The 21,899-nt window shown below is 38.7% G+C and overlaps 2 protein-coding genes across 2 annotated transcripts in view; one reads left to right on the top strand and one right to left on the bottom strand.

Moving 5' to 3' along the window:
• Positions 1 to 21,899, top strand: part of nbeab (neurobeachin b) — a 209,248-nt gene that overhangs the window by 132,537 nt on the left and 54,812 nt on the right. The window contains exons 40-41 of the mRNA XM_080889391.1: positions 8,490 to 8,636; positions 13,580 to 13,716. Of these exons, the coding sequence (XP_080745517.1) occupies positions 8,490 to 8,636; positions 13,580 to 13,716 (284 nt within the window). The remainder of the gene's footprint in view (positions 1 to 8,489; positions 8,637 to 13,579; positions 13,717 to 21,899) is intronic.
• mab21l1 (mab-21-like 1) lies at positions 14,258 to 17,332 on the bottom strand. Its single transcript, XM_080889395.1, has one exon. It carries the CDS (start codon positions 16,215 to 16,217, stop codon positions 15,138 to 15,140), a length of 1,080 nt encoding a protein of 359 aa, XP_080745521.1. The 5' UTR covers positions 16,218 to 17,332; the 3' UTR covers positions 14,258 to 15,137.

The raw sequence follows: 21,899 nt of genomic DNA, 5'->3' as shown, positions 1-21,899 counted from the left end.
AACATTTTTTATGAGTCCTGTGAATTGAACATGACACATCCATTTTATTGCACTTTTTATTATCATTGCAACACATACTCTAGAGCAAATTGGCTCTCCCGCTTTATTATTTTCTTCTTCATGCCTCAAACCTTTCTCATTGACCGAGGCAGCCTTGCAGCATTGCCCACCACCTTTTGTCAGTTATTTCTTTATATCCTGCCACACTGACTTTTAAAAGCTACTCAGTACTGTTAAAATCCCTTGGCAATACTCTCCTGTCTGTAATTGAATAGCAGCGCAGATGTTTAATGGCACAAGTTTGAATGTATTGAGGCTGAAATTAATAGAGTAAGACCCATTTTAACTTTATGGAAAACAGAAAGCAGGGAACTCTTTGTGGTCAGCGTAGCCTTGTTATAATGGTTGCAGACGCATGCATGATCATGACAATGTTCCCTGACCTCATTGTGCCTCAGTTTTGAGCTACTGAACAGACTGGTGGGTTGGGTTCGGGATGTCATCTGGCTACATTCAGCTCTTGCGCTATCATGGCTGCTGTAGTATGTACATCATGGCAACTCTGTACATGAAGATGAGCTGGTGTTTCAGTGGATGATGCTCCACCCATATAGAAATAGCATTTTTTTTTTTTATAGTGGTCCACTGTTACGTTCGATAAGTACAAACATGGCTTTTCAGCTTTTTATTGCTTCCATTGTAAGAAGGGCTCAAGTCAATTAATGTTACATTAGTATTTTTTTTAATCCACTTAAAAATATCAAAGAGCTTTTAAGAATCTTTGATGAAGAAATTGCATTGTGTTGCATCAATCCTGCCTACCAATAAATAAAGTGGCACTAAATGCTTAACAGATCAGAACATCCGCAATAAACTCTCCTCCCACTCACCTTCCACTCAACACTGACATTTACTGTATTTTGTTATTCATTTATTGTTCTTAAGATAACTTTAACTCAGTTCATATGAAAAAGAAAAAGAAAACAATGTATCAGTTACAAACCAGACACATTTTTATTTGTCAAACTTCACTGTGCAGGTGCTCAAAGTATGCATTATCTCTGTATTAATCTAGGGTTTTTACCTTTATAATAAGCGCCTTAAGGCAACTGTTGTTGTAATTTGGCGCTATATAAATAATATTGAATTGAATTGAATTAGCTGCTTTACTGACTCAGGTAACACCTGTCATACTGTGAACTTTACTTGCTATTTACGTCATTCGTTCACCAGAATGTTTTGGAGCTTTCAGTTTTCTTTCTGCAATGTGACATTAGGACCTCAATGAGGTTGACGGAAGACTTGTTGAAGTCCTGCTGGCATGCGGTGGTTTTAATGAGCGGAATAATGTATAAACTTGTCAAGTGAAAGGGATCGCCTGCGGTCGGATGGCCCTCTTGCTCTCCATGAGGGGTGAGCTGCACTTTCAGGCTGTTTCCAGCAGTCTTTGATGTGGTTGCGCAGTTGAGGCCATTTTTTTGTTATGAGTTAAAATGAGAAACCTTTTGTTCTTTGTTACAGCTTCAGCAGGGTTTTTTTTGGCAGTGACAGTTGGCAGTTTTAAAAAAAATGGATTATGACACATTGTGCTTTTTACAAGAGTATTCACTTTTAATTAGCATAGTATTAAGGATAGGACCTGTTCTTTGTAGATAATCCTGGTGCAAAGGCTGAGAGGTTGGAAATCATTTGTCATATCCAGACTTTGTTTCTGGGGTTTGATGGAGATGCTATACAACTCTTTAGTGGCTTCCAGGCAGCATAGGCACTATAGTAGAAAAACAAAGAGGCTTGTTTGACTTGGCCCATGAGAGTCATTACTGAAGCTTTAAAATCAGAGACTACTGGAAAACCAGCAGGTTGTCTAAACTGAATAGCCAGTTCCTGGTTTGACAGCAGGATATGACAGTATACACTCAGGCACCATTTGAGTTTGAAGAGGGCAGACTGCCATGATTGTGTTCAGAGTAAATGTCAGTCTTGGGTAAAATGAAAGTGCAATAGAACATTTTTTAAATCAACATTTCAGCGAGTGGCTTGCATGGTTGTTGGCACCGCATTCTTTTGTGTTTTCTCTTTGATATTAAGAAGATTTTTTATATTTCACAAGTTTTACCAATTATTTTAACTGCTTTTTATCTTCTTTTTTTTTTCACTGATGGTATTTTCAGACTTAGTAGCACATGTTAAACGTTGATGTATTTTGCAATAAGGTTTTAGTGAGTTTGGTGTTTATCTCAGAAAAAGAATGTCCTCTGTGGAGTTTTGATATCATTCATATTTAATACACAACTTTAAATGTAATCTGTATTTGTTTAAATCAAGTTATTGTTAAAACTAGTACAAGTGTAACTTATACAATGTGTGTGCAAGAGTGTGTACAATCACGGACATGTGTGATGGGAGGTTAAACTCTGCTTTAAACTCTACCTCGTTGTCTATTAGCAGCATTGACAGCTTAGCCAGCACATTCTGTCTCTGCCCTCTTCCTGTAATAACCTGCCCTGTTACCGCCAGCCTCCGCCCAGTATCCGAGTATATTGTTAGGTGATTGGAATTGGGCAAGCATGAAATGGAAGTCACGTTAATATTGATCCAAATGTTTAACGGGGTGTTTTACCTCCGAGTGTCCTTGCTGTCTCATTTCAGGTGAGCACCTTCTCTCAGAGCTGATTGCCCCAGGCAGAGATCTTTATAGCTCTGTACTTCTGCGGAGGCAGAGTCATGATGTGATATTAACCTTCTCCAGCTCGCTCCAGCTTTATAATCACAGATATTAAATGAAGATAAATGAGCTGGCTAACATGTAAATCCAAAATAACAGCATTTGAATGCAGCTTTTCAGCAAGTATATGGAGGTGTGGGGATTATTAGACCTTGTTTTTTAATGTTTTGATGAAGAGAAGAGATTGTTTGTAACCTCTGATTATTTCAGGATATTGGATAAAGATTACCCCAAGAGGAAGCGTCTGCACTGTATAAACTCCCTTACATCAAAGTTGTTATGTTTACATTTACACACTTAAAACACATACAGATGGCCCGCATTGCAGGAAGTATGAAGTTGTCATTCCCCCCTCCTCCCTCATTTCATCTTTCAGTGCAAAGTAAATAAAAGTATAGAGACAAGAGGCAGAATTGCATCGCCCTTCACAGTAATGCAATCCCATGAACAGGACTCTTGTGGAATGTGGAGCCTGTGGAGACCAAGCGTAGGAGGACAGGATTTGAATCTGGGAAACGGAAGAGATATATTTAAACTGTTCTATAGAGTTCATATTCTATAGATGTTGGAATGAGTGTGCAAAACTTGTGTGAATGATAGTGCAGTCTGGTGATTGTGTTGTAAATAATCTATGTTTTTATAAAACAGCAACGCTCCTGAAGAAGCTCTAGAGTTTATTTTTTTAAAGTCAGACTTGAGATTTTTAAGTTGGGGTCTATCTTCAGATACAAGTTTTGTTTTTGTTTTTTCTTCCAAATATATGGAGTTTTATTTATAGCATAATAAGTGAATTACAAGATGTAACAAACTGTTGAAGATTTTCCCTGTGGCTCATACTGCTATTTATGTGTCTAGATTACTTTGGTGTGAATTTTCCTGTTTTGGCACTATGTCTTCCTGCAGTTAAATATAATGGAACCAGGTGGCATTTACATATAAAAAGTGTCACTTTCCAGAAATCACGATCCACAATTTAATGCTTCCACAGACCTTGTTCTGAGTACGAACTGATTTCTCACTGGTGTACATTTATCAGCCAAAACAAGAATGCAGCTAGCTAAGATTGCAGAGTAGTGTCATTAATGTTTACTTGCATAAGGAGGAAACTCTAATCATGGATAGATGGATGCTTCCTCAGAAAGGAAGAGCGATACAGTTGACAATCATAATTGAACAGAACCGCTCACAACAAAGCTAATAATAAAATACATTTTTGAACCGTGTTCTTTGGAAAGTGCCATTTACTTTATTAAGCTGACATCGTCTCCATTAGTGGGCGACTCTTAACAAAAAAATGGATAAACAGGACCACAGGCTGGAGGACAAACAAGGAGAATTGATTTTGGGATGAACATATGAGAGAAGGATGTTGTGGATTTCTTTTTGAGGAATGGCGAAAAGTGTAAGAGGGAGGGTCTATATTATACATAAGACTTGCAAAAAGCCATGCTTACACTACACTACTGAGATAAAAATAAAATTCCAGTGCCACAACGCTCAATCTGTATCAATACAGTATATCAAGAATGGACCCTGGCAGTGTTGCTATAGTTGATTAAATGCTCCTTTGAAGTCTTTTCAAAGCTCATCTTGTCCACATTGTGTAATAAAACTGCTCAACCCTAAAATATTTTCAAAATGGGAGCCTTTATCTAAGCTTATAAAGTTTATTTGAACTGAACAACTGAATAACTTTTTTAATTCTTTAGCATATTTTAAACTCTATATAACAAATCTGTCTGACCAGGGCAAAAATTAAAGATGAAGTTAGACTCAGTGTTTTTAGGAAAGTTGTGCCACATTGGGCATTGCATATCCAAGAGGGTGAACTCTGGACTTTGTGCGTTCAGAGACGGCCTCTGTTAGTGACAGCCGGCAGGTCTTCATCAGCCTCCACTGAGGTCATGAAAGCTCTGCATTGCACTTTACTGAGTGTAATTAGTGCACTCTGAGGCAGTTTCAACTCGGTGATTGAACAAAACGACCCAGGAGACCAGTGATCGGTAGCTCCTCGTGGAACTGTTTCTAAAGAGCTTAAAAGCAAACTGCTGTGACACTCAGGAGTCAGTGACAGTAGCTTTTCACAGATTGCTGTGTATGTTATTCTATGTTATGTTAATGCTGTTGATCAGGATATGAGCCAGCAGCTCGGGCTTGTGAGAGGCAGTCAGAGCTTTCTACCACATAGCTTTTTTCCCCCCTCTCTTTTGCATGCTTATTTGTTTTATTATTGTTATCATTATTATTTTGTAGTTTTCAGTTTGATTAGAATTAGGCTAAATAAATAAATACAATAAAATATAATAACTGCTTGGTTAAGTTTACGTAAAGATTTTCCTGGGACTGAAATGCAAACTTTGACATTAACCGTGTCTTAGAGAAGTTTTCTCACAGAAAACCTTTAGGCCAAAAAAAAATAAATGAATCTGTGTATAATTTGGGGAATTCATAAAACCAAAATAAGTACAACAGTCCAAGAAGTTGGTTCAGACATCTGCTTTTTATTGTTATTTATTCTAAATTTACTGAGGAGGAACTGTGTCCCAGCACATTACCGAAAAGAAAATTAAGCAGTATCTCAAATAAAAAACTGTATTCATCCAAGTCTTTTCATTGTGGCGTTAAGACATACAAAAACTACACAACTCTCCAGATTTAATTATTGCCAAGGCAGGCAGGAAACAAAATACAAAAAGAACATCTATTACTTTTTCTCCAATCCTAAACTCCGAATTGTTGCATTCAAGCCTACTAAAGCCAACCCCACAAAAACATAGCAAACTCTTTTCTTGCTGTTTTTAATGTTTGAATGGTGCATTGAGTTTGATGTTAAATCAACAAGTCGGCGCTTTAGAAACATGGCAACCCACCAAAAAAGAGAGAGATCTTACCTCAAAGTCCACTATTGCACGGTTGAAACATATCATAGCAAAACATTACAGTGTGATGGAGTAGAGGACATTCATATGCATCCATCCATGAGAGTTTATCCGCAACCAGGAAGTTAACCTTGGAGAAAACAGTGACTGCATATCAAAGTAAACTGGAAACTACAAAAGAAAAACTTGAATGAAAACACACGAGCACATATATTAATCAACCGAAGTGGATCATAAATTTATTGGTGCTAAATGGGTATCACAGAGTCAAATATTCAACTAAACTATATAAATGACGGATTTGACCACCTGACTGGTGAGGTTGTAAGTAGAGCTCTGTCAGTGGATGTTGTATTTTTTATTGTTGCGCTACATCAGAAACATAATTATATCAATTTTACCTGCAAATGCAAAATAAGATAATTCATAAGGCACATTTCACTCCATCTATTTTTTTTATTGCTAAAGCATAGAGCTGAAAAGACTATGACATGTCCTTCAGTAGGCGACACACATCTTCATCAGCCAGCCTTCATCTCCATTCATTTTTATTTTGTGTCAATCACATGAGTCATATCAGGTCCTTGAAGGAACACTCCTCTTGTTTTGCTACGTTCGCCCAGGGTGAACTCATGAAAAGCTTTCTAATGAGCCTGTCTCAACATGACTGCACAGCAAGTCCAGTAATGGTGACAAATTGTTGACTCTTCTCACAGCAGCACTTTTAATATGAGAATCCATCCAGGGCCATGACTCTAGAGAACATCGCTTTTCATGTCAGCACATTTTCTCCTACATGTCATACCACTCCATTTCTTATTTATAACCTTATTCATTTTCTTTTCTCTGAGAACTAAATTGCATTTTGGGCAAAGCTGGGTTCAGTCCTCTCCTCCTGCATTGTTGCCTGCCCTAAAAAAGGAGATGTTGGTCGTTTGCATGTAGAAATCAGCATGGTTTATTTGGTCTACTCAACCCTGTCCAGCCTTGCCAATCAGAACATCAGCCTGTCTGCCGAGGTTTCCCTCATTTACTCTGAGTATAATGATGGTTTACAGAATTACAGTTTTAAATTTCTCTCTTTCTGCTTTGATTTCTGACCGCTGGCTGGCTTTTGGCTTTAACATTGCGCAGAATTCATTTCCGAAATGCTCAGACTGCTTCCTTTCGTCTGATGAAAGCACTCCAGATATGAGACAGAGCAGGAAGCAGACTTTTTTCTTGGTAGCAGTGTTGACAACAGTCAAATGTGACCTCTTCAAGACAAGGTACATGTTCCTCAGGGGAGGGAGAGGCGAATTAAGAACTGTGCTGAAAGGAAACATGTCAGGCTGGTGTCGGCCACCTCCCGTTTCTTGATATGTGTTCTTCCTTTCGCAAGCGCAAATTTCTCCTCTGGTTATTTCCCACATTGGACGTCAGAAAGACAAATTCACATGAACGCTTTGAGCGGCTGTGTGGCAGGCACATGTTGGAGATGTGCTGATTTAAGCTGATAAATGTGTTGTTGGAGCTCTTTGTTTTTTTCAAGGATGTATGAACACATGCTTCACTATAGCCATATGATGAAGTCTTGGTCTAATTGTGCTGTCTGCACAGTCTCCTTCTTGTCAAGTATCTGCAAGAGGCAAATGATATCTCTAATCTGCTATGAGCTTAAGACGTATGCCTGACTCAGCTGTTGGTCTTTTAAGATGCAGGTAGCGTTTTGTTGTTGACCTTGTCTAAAAATAAAAGCTGAAACACCTCTGATGTTCAACCACTCGAAAAAGCAGTCAGTGAGCAAATGTGTACTCTGACATTCTTTTATATGGAATGGCAAGTACATTAGTGTGCATCTGTATCAGGTTCATCCCACGTATCACGATTCATTTCACGCTGAGATTCTCCGTGCTTTATTTTTCTCAGTTTTTATACTTTACCATATGTTTGAATTTTAGTTTATAGATAGGAATAAAAAGGTTTTTTTCCACCAAATATTATCCAAAAACATTTATATTTTCTCAACTGTTACCATGACTGTGCATGTGTGTGCGTGTGTGTGTGTGTGTGTGTAAGATTGCCGTCTGTATTATGGATGCAGGAGTTACAAATGTCATTTGGTGGGTGTGTGGTTTAACTTTTTTTTTTTTCAACTTGATTTTTGCTGCTGTTGCAATAGTGTTGTTTTCTTGTTCGATATTTATTATCCCCTTTAATAACACACACTTATTTTCTTTTATTTAAATTCCTCACTGACTTTTCAAGCAAGTGATTGCTCAGTCGTAGGGTACAACTGCTAAACATTTTGATTGGATTTTACAGTTTTGCTGAGGAAAAATGTAGCACTGAAAACCTCTGTGGTAAATAGCAGAAATAGAAATAGACTGGTGGTGGATAAGTGGCTGAGAAAACTAATGGATAGGGGCTAGCAAGTAGCATCCTTCATGCTAAACTTCTGATAGCATTATGTGCACTTTATTACGTTATGCTTCAAAATATTTGCATAGAAACTATAGAGGACAATGTGTATTATGTTAAACATATATATGAAATGAGTTCCCATGTTTTGAGCTTGGATAGCCCAATTAGGTTATAAGCCTTCCAATGCAACATAGTGCCTTATGAACTCAAATCAATATTAGATAGCAATGTTTCTGTGTGCTTTTCATGTTTATTTGTTTTTCTACTGAGTTTTCTGAAATAAAAAAGAAAAAGATCAAAGAAAAAAAATTAAAAACTATAGGCACACACTTCTGCCCCACCTGCTTTTAAATAATTATATTTAAAAAAATCATTAACCAAGTATCTCAATCTCATATAAGCACAGTTACAAATCCTGCTATTAGCTTCAAAGAGCAGTAGACGACATTTAGTGCTCTCTCTTCCCGTACTTGCTTTTACAGCCTCTGAGAAGGACGAAGTGGTCAAGTCTAAGACGGTGTACCGCAGCCCAACTGTCACCACTCAGAACTCTGAGACCGAACTAATACTGGATGGAGACGACGATGCTGTCAGCCTGCTGCAGGAGAAGGAGATGGACAACCTGGGTGGTAAGTATAAATCACCACTGCTACTTGTTCCCATCCTAATAGCTGGCATAATCGGTGAAGTCATTGGATGCATGTGTTATAGCATTTAAAGTGCACTAAAATGAAATTGCAGTGGTAAAAGTATATCTGAAAGTAAAAACCTTGAAATATTTGGTAAGAGCATGATGCACAGTAATTGTTTGGTACTTTTAGCATAACGTGATATATCGGATGTCGGATAATACACCTATTCTCATGCAATGATTTGACGGTATTAACCATAAAAAATAATCCTAATACCACACACATACTTGACAGCTACTGTATATTATAACATAATAAGATACAATCTATTGAATGGAAAACGTTTAAAATAGAATAAATTTTTATATTTGGGTGTTAAAGAAGCTTAATTATTCTTAATTCTGCTGCATTATTTAATTCTGAAGAGCCAAAGAATAGAAATCGTACTGATTAAAACATCTTAGATTTGTGTTACCTGTATGATTATTGTCTGACTTCACAGTCAGTATCCTAATACAGCTTTAATACTTTGTCTAGCACAATTCAGTTAGTGGTGTAGCATACTAACTGAATTGTAGTATGTAAAGGTGGTGGTTGGCCAAAACGTCTGTAATTTGACCAGAGTAATACATGTCTGGAGAAAATTGTGCTGCCTTTGAACCTCGGCATAGCTTTAAAAGGCAAGTTAGACAGAGTTCGCTTCAGCTTTGAGTGCAGCTCAAGAATGCTGGACTGCATTCTTGTCGATAAAGCCAGATCTTCACTTAACACCTCATGCAAACAACTGGTGATTGATGTTTTTTGTGTGTGTGCGATGCCTAAAGTTATTTATTTTATTAGAATATAAAGGAATACTTAACCCTAGCAGTCATTCTACATTCAGAAAAAACAAAAACAAAAAATGTTTCTATTGTCTGGTGAACAAGAACAAAAAGCAGCAAAAAAAAAAGTAGATGCAGTTTTTCTACAAGTGGTGAAAGCCCATCACTCTTTGTTAGCAGTTGCTGTTGTCATGGGATGCTGTTTTAATTTCAGAATATATAAATAAACGCACACTGCATCAATGCTGTATATACATAACATTTTTAGCTCTTGGCCGACATGCCTTTTCAGTCATGATGTAAATTTTGTTTAAATGTTATGTGCTGTCATTTGTTTTTCCCTGATAGCGCATTCATGGTGGTTGGCTTGTCTTCAAAACTAACAAAACTGAACAGGATAATTAGAAGATGTTACCAGGTTCTGTTGGTTTAACTGCAGTTTCAGTGGTATGATTGCACAATCTTAGTACTTGAGTAGCTGTTAGGTTGCCAAACTGTTATTTCCAAATCCTGTAAAACCAGAGCTGCAACAAACTTGCATGACAGTAACAGATATAAATGCATGAATCGAATTTATTCATTCCAGGAACAAACTGTCATTTTTAAAAAAATGTAGTGAAAGGGAATAGTCTAAAAACTATTGCCAGACACTTAAATAAACATCTCTCTTTCACAGTGGTGCATTACAGAGTTATTGTGGCTTAGCATATGGATGTCAGTCTGAACCAGGGCACTGCTGAGCAGTGAAATCCCCTCTAAGATCCCACAGATGAATCTCAGAGGAGGACACTAACCCCTCCTTTTTGTCCCAGGGCCAGCAGGCAGTCAAACACTCATGTCTGTCAGATGAACCCTGCACTGGTCTGCCTAAACTCCAACGCGAGAGCTAGCATACAAACCAAGTGTTTTATCCTCAGAGAATTAATAATGATACTGTACAAAACAGAAATCCTGAGGTTGAATATTTGAGATACATTTATGAAGTGTGAGCTGAAATTAGGAACCAAAATGTGAAGGTTGACACTGATTTTGATAAGTAAATTCTGGTTTAACTATGTATATAACTATTTGTGATAAATGGAAGTTGAATGCATTTCTTTTCTTTTCTTTTCTTTTTTTTTTTTTTACCAGTAGGGCAGCTCCCCTGCACTGTAACATTTGGGTAATGTTTTTACCAGGATGCTCTGTCTATGTTTGTCCTGTATCTAATCTCAGGCATGAACAGCCTTAAAGACAGATCTGAGACTAGATCCTTGTCAACAACAGCGCTCCTCCTGCCAGCCACTGGGTCAGTGCCTGCAACTGCTGCCAAAGGGGCGGCGCCTGCACTCATGGGCTCCGGCAGTTGTGGTTACTGAACCTATGATTCGTTTTGCTCCCCCCACAAACAGTGGAAATGCTGTCTATGCCTGGGCTGGCATTAAATGAACCTTTTTGTATGCACATATTGTTACCAAAATCGGTGAAAATAGAAGTGTGTGTGTGTGAGAACAAAGAACGGAGAAGTCAGAGCCTCCTCGCAGACTGTCTCTCGTATCAAAGAGGAGACTGTAAATATGACTGCTCAGCTGGCATCCCAGAACCATGTTAATATACCCCAAAGTGTGGTTTAGGCACCGCAACCATTTTGTTCTCCCTAATTTAGGCTTTCTGAATCCATTTTAGGTCTCCATTCATAGCGTCGATCCCTTGAGATGTAACATCTTCATAAAGAAAAAAGCAACATAATGTTTATGAACGTAAATCTCAAAGGATGGGAGAGGAAGAGAAAAAGTTTATTTTTGTTCCCAAATTTGTTTTGTCATTTCAAACATCTGTAAGTACTTTCGTAGTTTAAAAAATTCATGTCTTTGTATGTAAATATATATGTATCTGCTATAAGTGGACGTGTAAGTAAATGATACTCCTCTGGTATGCTTGTAACCCATGTCCCTTTCTCTTTCTGTCATAATATAAAATCTAAACGCACTAATCAAACACTGCAGTCCACTAGATGGATTGTGGGTAATAATATACCCATCTTCTCAGCAGTTCTCCCAAACTCCCACCACAATGAAATGAGACTTTTCATCACTTCATTAAATTGGCCTGTCATTTAAGAAATATTTGCATTTTATTTAAGACAAAGGCCCATCAGCCTGGTAATTTAAGCTTTACTCTATATAGACCACTCATGCTGTGCAACTCGTCCTGTGTAACTTGCCCCTAATTTCATTATTCTCATGTAAACATTTTAATGCCATATAGCCTAATTATGGAAGGATCCCTGAGGGGATTACTGCCTAATCCTCTTCCTGCCTATGAGCAATGGATGCTGTGAGCATTTCTCTGTGCCTAGTCCTTCAGGGCAAATCTACAATGCTTTAGTCCTAGAGGTGTTACTTTTAGTAAGAGGTGGAACGCTTTATAATTTAAGGGCTGGTGTGAACAAAAGGGCAGTCAACTTTTATTGTTGCTCAAGGCTTTATGACAAAAAGAATCGATTGTATTTCAAATATTATTTTAATGTAAGAACAAATTCGTCCACTTCACTCTTATTGGTACTCCCCCTCCCTTTTTAATCTCTCTCGCTGTCTCTCTCTCTCTCTCGCTCTCTTTTTAAACAAATACACCAGACCTTATCAGACATGCAGAAAAACAGGCTTGAGGTTACTGGTTACTTATATGAAGCTTGTAAGCAACGTGTAGCGTCTGCGCTGATAGCATCAGCAGATAGGATCACCGTTAATGGATCCGAGCAACGCTGAGGAAAGAAAAAAAAAATCAGGGAGGGCGGTTTAACTGTGCAGCCTGCAAGAGCGATGAAGGGGCGCTCTGGGAGTTGAGACCGAAATCCACTTGTATTCCTGTAACACTAGCGGCCATAATTGGCCGAGGAGCGCAGATTAAGATTGATGAGACATTAAAGTGGCTCTTTGGAGTTTAAGGAATCGATAAATATCCTGATTTCGAGAGGTTTCGTTTGAGAGCAGACAAATCACTGTAACGGTACTCCACAGCGACACTGATCTGAGAACATGGAGGAGAAGGAGGAGGAGGGAGGAGACTGAAATAAAGATGTGATCACTATCAGCTGACCAGGGCCACAAGCCCACCTTAACACTCTCGACGACTTTTTGGAATTGAAAACGAGGTTTACTAGAGTATTTTTTTTTTTCATTTATTTCTGTTTTTTATTGTCATTTTTATATTTAATTTTCCGAATTCGTCGCTTGGCTTGTCCCTGTCAAAACAGTCTTGAATAACAATTGTGTAAAATCATATTTTAATCTCATGTATAATAAGAGCGTTTTTCTTTTCTTTTTTGGATTGCCTTTATGGAAACCATTCAGACTGCAAAAGCATTTTTTGTTCTCCTTAATAGTGTATATAAATATTGAAATTTATTGTAATAATTTTTAATTACATCCCTATAACTCCACTGAATACGCTGTATTTTCGCATGTACGGATGCACACTATCAGAAACAGGCCTTTAAAAACCCTACAATTGCCGCAATGTACACGTTATATTGATGAATTAAAGGTTTCAATAAATGGTAAAAATGGTAAATGGCCTGTATTTATATAGCGCTTTACTAGTCCCTAAGGACCCCAAAGCGCTTTACACATCCAGTCATCCACCCATTCACACACTGGTGATAGCAAGCTACAGTGTAGCCACAGCCACCCTGGGGCGCACTGACAGAGGCGAGGCTGCCGGACACTGGCGCCACCGGGCCCTCTGACCACCACCAGTAGGCAACGGGTGAAGTGTCTTGCCCAAGGACACAACGACCAAGACTGTCCAAGCCGGGGCTCGAACCAGCAACCTTCCGATTACAAGGCGAACTCCCAACTCTTGAGCCACGATCGCCCCGAAAAAAAAACGCAATACTTGAAAAAAGATTCAAATACATTCATAATTATAACTACAGATTGTAGTTGTACATCTGGGATTTGTGGATAATCGGCCGCGAGATGATGGCACCCACTGTAATCGCATTGGGCAGTTTAGCGGAATTACACTTATCTCGCTTTACTTAATATAATAATTTTTTTTAAAAAAAAGAGTAATAATCTCTTTTATTTTTTGCGCGTTACTTATTGAGCATGTGGCCATCCCCTCTGCACTCTACAGGCCCAGTGGTCCTGAGCAGCCCGGCCCAGCTTGTTGCCCCTGTCCTGGTGGCTCGGGGGACTCTGTCCATCACCACCACTGAAATCTACTTTGAGGTGGACGAGGATGACCCTGCCTTCAAAAGGGTCGACTCAAAGGTAAGTAACCTGCAAGCAAGTGTACAGCTCAAGTTTAAAGCGGCCAGTTGGTTTCAGACGTGCTTCTCGGTGTTTTTTGCCCTTCCGTCTTACAGGTGTTAAGCATTTACGTCTTATTTATATATAAAATCAAAACGCGAGATTTCATGTTTTCTTGAAAAATAAAGTCCTCCGCTCTTCCGCATATGCTCTGTATTTTTTTTTTTTGAATAAGTTTATTGCTCAGATTTTTGTTATTAGGTCATATTTTTGGACCCCAGTGCTGTGTACTTAATACATTTTTTCTTTATTTTCTTTTTTCAATCTGCTAGATTGCTTTAAAATATTGAATAAGAAAACGTTAAATAAGAAAATTACTTTTTTTCTTTCTTCCTCCCTTCTTTTCTTTTGGAAAGTTTGAAATGTAGAATGCTAACGAGAGCATGAGACCCCCAACATGAAAAGTTCCAATAAATAATTATTTCTTCGCATTAGGCCTACTTCACTATTTCAAATACACATTTAATAAAACCATAATGGGACACAAATATAAAACAGCTCGTTTTATTAGCTCTTTAAATTAGATCAAAGACAGAAATAAAAAAAAAACAGATCACAGATGTTATAATCCAGTGTATTTCAAGTGCATTTTTTTCCAATTAAACTGTAATATATATTTATACTATATATATATGTTATCATTTTCTTTTCTTTCTTTTTTTTTTTTAAATCATGTAGGCCTAAGCACGGTAGAGAAAAACAATTCAAATGTTTGTACTTTAAATAATAATTCAAGTAAATCGATGGAATGTTTTCAATGTAACAAAATGCCGTACGCCTACCATCAAAATGTAAACTTTTAAAAATTAGAAAAAGTCCATTGAAACAGGTGAATCAGACTACCACTGATGCAAGTATAAATTAAAAACGTTTCTACCAGATAAAGAAAAAAAAAGTTCAGAAGTAGATTTAAACAGGTGGATCCTATTTACGTGTCACAGAACAACATTCACAATTTCAGACCACTCGAATCACAATCTATGAATGTATTTACAGTATAAAATGTACAGATGTGTTTTTTTGTTTTTCCAAAGGTTGTCTCGGGCTTTATTCTAAAGCGTTTAAGGAAATGCAGGATTTAGGCAGCCGTGTGACACGGAGAGGGAAGAAACCACTTCTGAGGTGGCCTCCTGGATTAGCCAATAATTTAAATTTAAGTATTGACACCTCCAAAAGGTGCACGGGGAGAGTGACAAGCTAGGCTGTTATTTAAAAAAGAAAATCATCTTGAAACAGGCTAGGCCAAAACATAACAACAGAGGACAGTCACATTTCACAAGACTTGCAAATCGGTTGGCAATATTTTGTGTCCGTTTAGGAGCTCATTAGGCCTCTTCAAAACATTTTTAAGACGAGGTGAACTAATATATTTTATTTTTACCTCAGAGTTTCTCCAAGCTTTTGGGGTTGGTCAGTATTTCTCTCGCCAGTCGCCAAGTCTGTTTGGCTGCATTCTCTAGAGCAGAGTGAGGTTTTCCTTGAAACAGGTCTAAATTGGGCAGGAAATAATGAGGGCACCTTCTGCACTGCAAACACGAAATAAGTTGCAATAGTATCCCGTTCAGGCGATCGCCGAGGCAGTTCTCATCCCAGTCCGACTCCCTGGGATGCTTCTCACACTCGTAGGAAACCAAGGTTTTCATGTGGTAGTTGTTCAGAGGTTGCCCGGGCAGTTCGAGGTGACGGTCTCGCAACGCTTTGAGGACAGACAAGCACTTCTTCCTGCATCCACCCAGAAGGAGTCGGTTCTCGGCCTCGGCGAACTGCAGGACCCAGGCGTCGCTCTCTGCTGAGCTCTGCTTGCCGTTCAGGGAGTAGCACTCTTTGGATAAAAGATTGAAACCTTCCGCTTTGACTTCTGCCACCCTGTTAGGTCCCGGCCAGGGAATGTGAGGCAGGGGCCAGTGCGCAGCGCTCCGTGGCCAGATGCCAGTGCACTTGAAAGCTGGCGTGATTTGTACCACATATCTGTCTCTAATGCGCAGCTTCACTTCACTTGTGTCAGCGACCATTTTGACAACATCTCTGTAGCTGCATTTGTCTACTGCCTGCGCCACCAGTGTCTGAAATCTCGACCGGATCTTGCGCGCAGAGAGGTAACCGGAGGCTGTGATGAATTCGACCCACAGAGACATGCTTCTCTTGCGGCCATCGCTGAGTTTGAGGACGGCGCAGCCGGGAATGGACCCGTCGTCCACAAAGTTGAATACTCCCATCTGATTCAGATAGAGCACAACCTCGAATTCAGTGGGCGAAATGACCTCCAGTCCCTCGAAACGATTATCCATCTCGCTGAGAGAGCTGATGAAGCGGGGCTCCTGCACCTCCACCTCCTTCAGGACATCCGAAACCACCTTGCACACCTCTCGGATGGTTTTGGCGATGGCTGCTTTCCGAGACTGACATTTCTCGTTGTAGTATTTGTTGAGGTGATACACCAACTTTGCCTGGGCGGCTATCATATTAGGGCAGAGATCCGGGTTATACACCGGAGTCTCGCAGTAAGCCGAGGGATCCAACGCGGCTGTTTGTACGGGAGCCAATTTTAGAGAAGAAAGAAAGCTATCTAAAAAGAAAAAAGTATATTTATAAAACAAACAAGCTGTGCTCAGAGCACACGCGTAAAAATCATATCACAACATTCACAGCTGGTGTGCCGTAAACTGCATTGAAGTGTTCAAAGCAAGTCCTCGAAATTAGAAGGGTGTTGTGATTAAAAGTCCATTTCAGTCTTGTTCAGTAGAAATGCCTTTTTCGTTTTTGTCTGATCACTGTGCCAGTTAAGAGTCCGCGTAATTGCGCAGAGTGGAGTGTGTCCTCTTGACGCAGACGCCCGGTATTGCTGTGTTTTACAACGGGAACACACACACACACACACACACACACTTTATTATAAGGGAGGAGTTGAAACCAAGATGTCCAATCGCTGTCCGATGCGTCACCGCAGTTTATCGAAAACAAATTCATCCCCGGGTGTTATATACAAGTAAAAAGTACAGGTACTAGTAGTATATCGAGGAGCGGAAGTACACCTACGCATTTGGAGAGAAGAAGAAAGCAGAATTTCCACAGCTCAACGTGTCTTATTTTCCGTTGGACGCTATCTTCTATTTTTTTAGTGCACTTTGTAGAATCATATTTGAAACAGTAGGTGGGTTTAGAATTGTTTGGTATTCATGTATTCGTCTAATAAACGGCTCAGTTTTCAGTTTCATTTAAATTGTCCTCTTTCTGCATCGCACGAGATCGATTTTTTTTCATGTAGGTTAAAGCAGATAAATCACAATTTGAACGGAGAAATGCACACAGCAATATATTAATATGTATGGATTAAAATACTTTTGTACATTTTAAGACATATATTAATGAAAACAATCAAGCTTTGCTTTTTTTAATTGGATCTTTAAATGTTACGTTAGGTGAATAAACAGCGTTGAACTACCGCCTTTATTTTGCAAGAATAAAATATTTTGAAGCTATTTATCATTTTTGACTTATTATTTAATTTAGTAGTTATGAGTTTGAGTAACTTATGTCAGCTTTAAAAATTCAGCTTGTATGATAACGAGAATTTTTTTTTTTTGTAAGTATTTTTTATATACATTATGTATGTATTTGTATTTTTTTTTTTGGGGGGGGGGGGGGGGGGGTCAGCAACAGTGTAATCTTATTTTAGCATTTAAATTAATGTATTTTCTAAGAAAACCAAAACAGCTGTAATCTTAACAACTATATGGTTCTTACAGTTTTCTACATTTAAAAAAAAGAGTTTTATCATTTTAACCAAAAAATTAATTTCAGTCAGTGAATGAGAATGTGCAATAATTAAATATTTATTTTGGTCTTTGGGTTATTAATTTTCTCTGAAAGTAATTTTAATATTAAAGATTGTCAGAGTTATTATTGTGTGTTGTATGTAATGTCAATAATTATTTAAATAAATAAAATATTTTACATTGAATACTGCATTCTTAAATAGAGGTACTTTTTTCAACAAGATAGTAATACCACCCCCCCCCCCCCCCCCCCACCCCCCCAAAAAAAAAAAAAAAAAAATCCAGGAAAAAAATAAACAGTTGCAATATTTTGAAAATGAAAAATAAAAAAGTAAATATAAACAAAATAATTATCATGTGTATGTGCATTTTATACACAGTGCCATGACCCTCAATAAAGTGAGCTTACATCTGCACTAAACCCTCTTCTGGCTCTCATCATTGCGCTGGCACTCCATCTCACAATACAGTGCACGCTTTGAAGACGACTTCAAAAAGATGATTCTGCGTGGATCAGATAAGCAACAAAAAGTCATTTACACTCATCTCTGCTCTAGCCTGAACTGCACACAACCAGACATTATGAGGGCAAACCGCTGCTCGTCAGTTCCAGCTCTAACTACATGGATGCAGCTGAGCGGGAGGTGGCGTGTGTGCACGAAGGACCTTGATAGATAGGTGACTCCCATTATCAGCACAGCCTGTCATGAACACACTGCCAGTAGCTGCTTGGTAAACCTCTGTGATAATTTCACACTGTTACTAGGCAGAAATTACAGATTTGGGTAGATTTCTTTTTATTTTTTACTTTCTTTAAATACAGTCGTTTGAGACTAGCTAACACTAAATAATAACAATATTATTTTATTCTAGTTTTCACCACATTTAACTGTGGTAACTTTAACTACATTTTACAACTTAAAGGTTTTATTCTTATTGACATATTTCTGGTGACTGTAGAGGACGTTATTGAACGTTTTCATGTGGTGAGAGGTAGCTAAAAGTCTTCCCCTCTCTGGCTTTGATAGTCTTTTCTCTCACTCTCTCCCACTGTCTGCAGCTCAGCAGGTACTTGTTCTTTATTGAAACCAGACTAGGCTCACTTTCCAGGCTATCTTTCTCCAAGTGAGATACCTCAGAATCCAGTTGCACCTCTTGAGTTTGTACTCCAGTTTTCGTCCCTATGCGTGATAGAAGCAAGGATTTTCATTGAGATTATCACCTCTTAATCTAAAGCATGTGGTTGCACAGATCTCACAGTAACTCAACCTGCTCTGCAGTCCCATGACAGTCCCAGCAGTTGTCAGGTCTAGCCTAAGACAATTCAGTCTCCTTACCCATATCTTTACCATTACTACATTGCAATCTTTGTTGCTTCATTCACCATGCCGCTAGGCTATTGAAGGCCCTCCAATGTGATATATGGGGCTGTGATTCCAGCACAGGCCTATTTCTGACCGAGCAAAATACATGCATGATTGTGTAAATCAATACAATGACTTCTACTTCCCCTAATTTTGCACAAGCATGTGACCCTGTTTTGAAGGCCTCTTTGTTTTCAAAGAGCATGCCTCTACACTCATGCATTTTTTTCTCCTTTTTTTCTCTCCTTTCTTCTAGAAAGACCGATCATCATATTAACATAAATGGGCATAAGTTCAGTGGTACTCGTCTGATGGCATAATTGGCCTTTGATCAGATGAGTGCCGCTTTGAGTGACTGGAAGTCATGTTGTACCAAGTGACGCCAGAGTCATTTGCGTGCTTTACGCTGCTGTATAGATATGTATTATTTACCACACATGCATAAAACACTATGCAGCATCATGCATTAAAAATTATTTTGAAAATTAGTTTAAATTGGGAAAATAGCAATCAATGCTCTGTTCACAGAGTTTTAAAGAATCACACGTGTGTGTTTCAGCTCAATTTTTTGCATTACCTAATAATACGATCCACAAACTGGATCAAGATTTCTGTGGTGAGCAATCCTCTTACTGACGTTGTAATTGTGAATGATGTTTTATTAAAAATCTAGTTACACAACTAAAGTCTGACACATGTAATTTCATTAGGTTTCTGGGGGGTTTTTTTAGTCTGAAAAACGACTCTCTCAAGCAGTATTCCCACACAAAGGGAATTCAACCAGCTAGCTCCCGATTTAATGTACGGATTAGCCAAAGTGGACTTAAGAGGGTGGCATCTGTTTGTACAGATCAGATTAAAAGCAGTGACACTTCGGATATGTGACATAGCTGGATCTCAAACTGTGAGAAATAATATACTCATGGGATGGTCACTCACTTTGACACATTTTTCTGTAATTTTGTTTGTCACAAAATGAAATTGTCATTGGGATTTTTAATAATGGAGCATTATTATTCCACGCAATATGGTGTCTCTGTAGGAGGCCAGTTAATTTTGGGGCCTGGAGCCTCACTGTGGACCCCCTTTGGATTGTGTCCATTCATTTGTTTTATTCTCCGCTGTGTATTAGCAGCCTCATTTGGATAAGTCAGGAAGCTGGAGCACATGGCCAGAGGGCACCCAGAGACCCTCTAGCGGTAACCTCAACAGGCATTGTTCGCAGTAAGCTTCAGCACACAGAAATAACCAAATGTATTGGTTTGATGGAGCATTCTGAGAAAAGAGAGACGAATAAAAGTGTAAATTATAAAACTTAATTGATTGTCTCAGCTTCAGTTGGCCCTTCACCCCTCCCCTCTGCAATACGGTACGCTTGTCAGACTCGCTGATAAATTACATGCATGTATTTGCATGAATTTTGCATATATATATACAATTCAAGTTTGTTTGCCAAAGTAACAATCCAGAGAAATGCCTGGTTTGTGTTACTAAAACGAACATACAATCTTACGTAATGCTCGGCACACCTTTTCATACACATTTTATGCATTTGGCCAGATGCAGTGACAGTGCTGCTGCACTTTATCAGCATGCAGTTTGCAGTTGGTATTTTGTTGTTAAACATTTCGTGTGTTGGAAACTAGGGCACCTGGTTTTTATTACTTTATTCTACATGAGTTCCTATTGTTGATTTCTAGAAACTGGATTTGTTTAGGTCATAAAGACTTGAACAGTTTGTATGTTAGCATGCACTTATTTTCATTTCTGTTTAGCTGCTTTGTTTTTGCTTTATTGTTGATTTCCACCTTGTTTGTGCTTAAAGGCAGCCATTCAGCAACAACGCTGTGATTAATCTTAATGTCTGCAAGATGTCTACCGTCTAAAAGTGGGTGCTGTAATCATCTGCCCACTGACCCCATGATGCTCATATGCGGGCCTCTGTACGGCCCTTGTGTATGATAAGTAATTTCAAATCTCAGATTGAATGAACTCGACTCTCTCCCACGTGTCATGTGATCTGGGAGTAGGAGTACACCAAAGCACAAAACAAAGGAAATGCAAGAATCGAGGGCATATTGCAGGTTTGGGGGTGTTGGTAATCAAATGCTGTTGGTGAGGCCTGTGATGAAATTAGGTGATGTTGCCTAAATAAGGGATGAAGGGTTCATAATTGCCAGTCTTAGAGATCTGAGGTACCGGGTGCCAACTGTCAGAGCAGGGCTAATGATGACAAATGTCTTTCTATGCAGATTGCTGCAGAAGCACCAGTGTGCAGCTGAGAAAGAACAAGAAAAGAAAAATGCAGAGGGACTAACAAGAGAAAGCTTGTGTGCTCATACTTAATGACCTACATGGAAATAAACCTGCATAACTGATGGGCCTTCTTTGAAAGTGCTAAAGCTTGAAGCTGTTTAAAGTTACCCCTACAGTACCTTGTGCATGGCTGTTATTAATAGGCATTATTCCCCGTGAGTGCGAAGAATCAGTGATATCTGCACCTCTATCTGATGCAGTGAACGCGAAGTCTGAAGTTACATTTGCTTACAAGCTTGTCAAGATGATTTGACAATAAAAATTATGTCATGTTTTAGCTCTATATTTAGCCAAATAATCCATCAGCGCCAGAGGAGAAGACATGAAAGCAAGGCTCAGCATTGCCTTTGTGTAGCTTTCCTCATTAGCGGTTCTTTAGCTGATGCTTTGGTTGTTGTTGTGCAATGCAGCAAAATGTAATTTTTTAAAAAGTGACTTGGCTCGTTACACCGTGGTTCAGTTAGAGCAGAACAAGCTGTTCCTGGATAACAAACTGTTGTTAACTTAGCTTTATTTCTTTCTTTCTTAAAATTGCGCTTAATTTTAACCACTTTTTGTAGCAGAGAGCCATAAATCTGATTTCACTTACTGTGACGTAAGGCTCATGCTAATAAAAGAGCAAGCCCAAAGTGCTGCATGGCCAGATTTCCCCAATTTGTTGCATGAATGGCTTTTGAAAGGGGTCCGT

This window comes from Rhamphochromis sp. 'chilingali' (genome assembly GCF_963969265.1).
Source record: "Rhamphochromis sp. 'chilingali' genome assembly, chromosome: 8".
Classification (NCBI taxonomy): Eukaryota; Metazoa; Chordata; class Actinopteri; order Cichliformes; family Cichlidae; genus Rhamphochromis; species Rhamphochromis sp. 'chilingali'.
This window is presented reverse-complemented; position numbering and strand designations above follow the sequence as displayed.

Excerpts from the sequence above, each read along its gene's own strand:
- mab21l1 (XM_080889395.1), bottom strand. The coding sequence starts at position 16,217 with ATGATAGCCGCCCAGGCAAAGTTGGTGTATCACCTCAACAAATACTAC.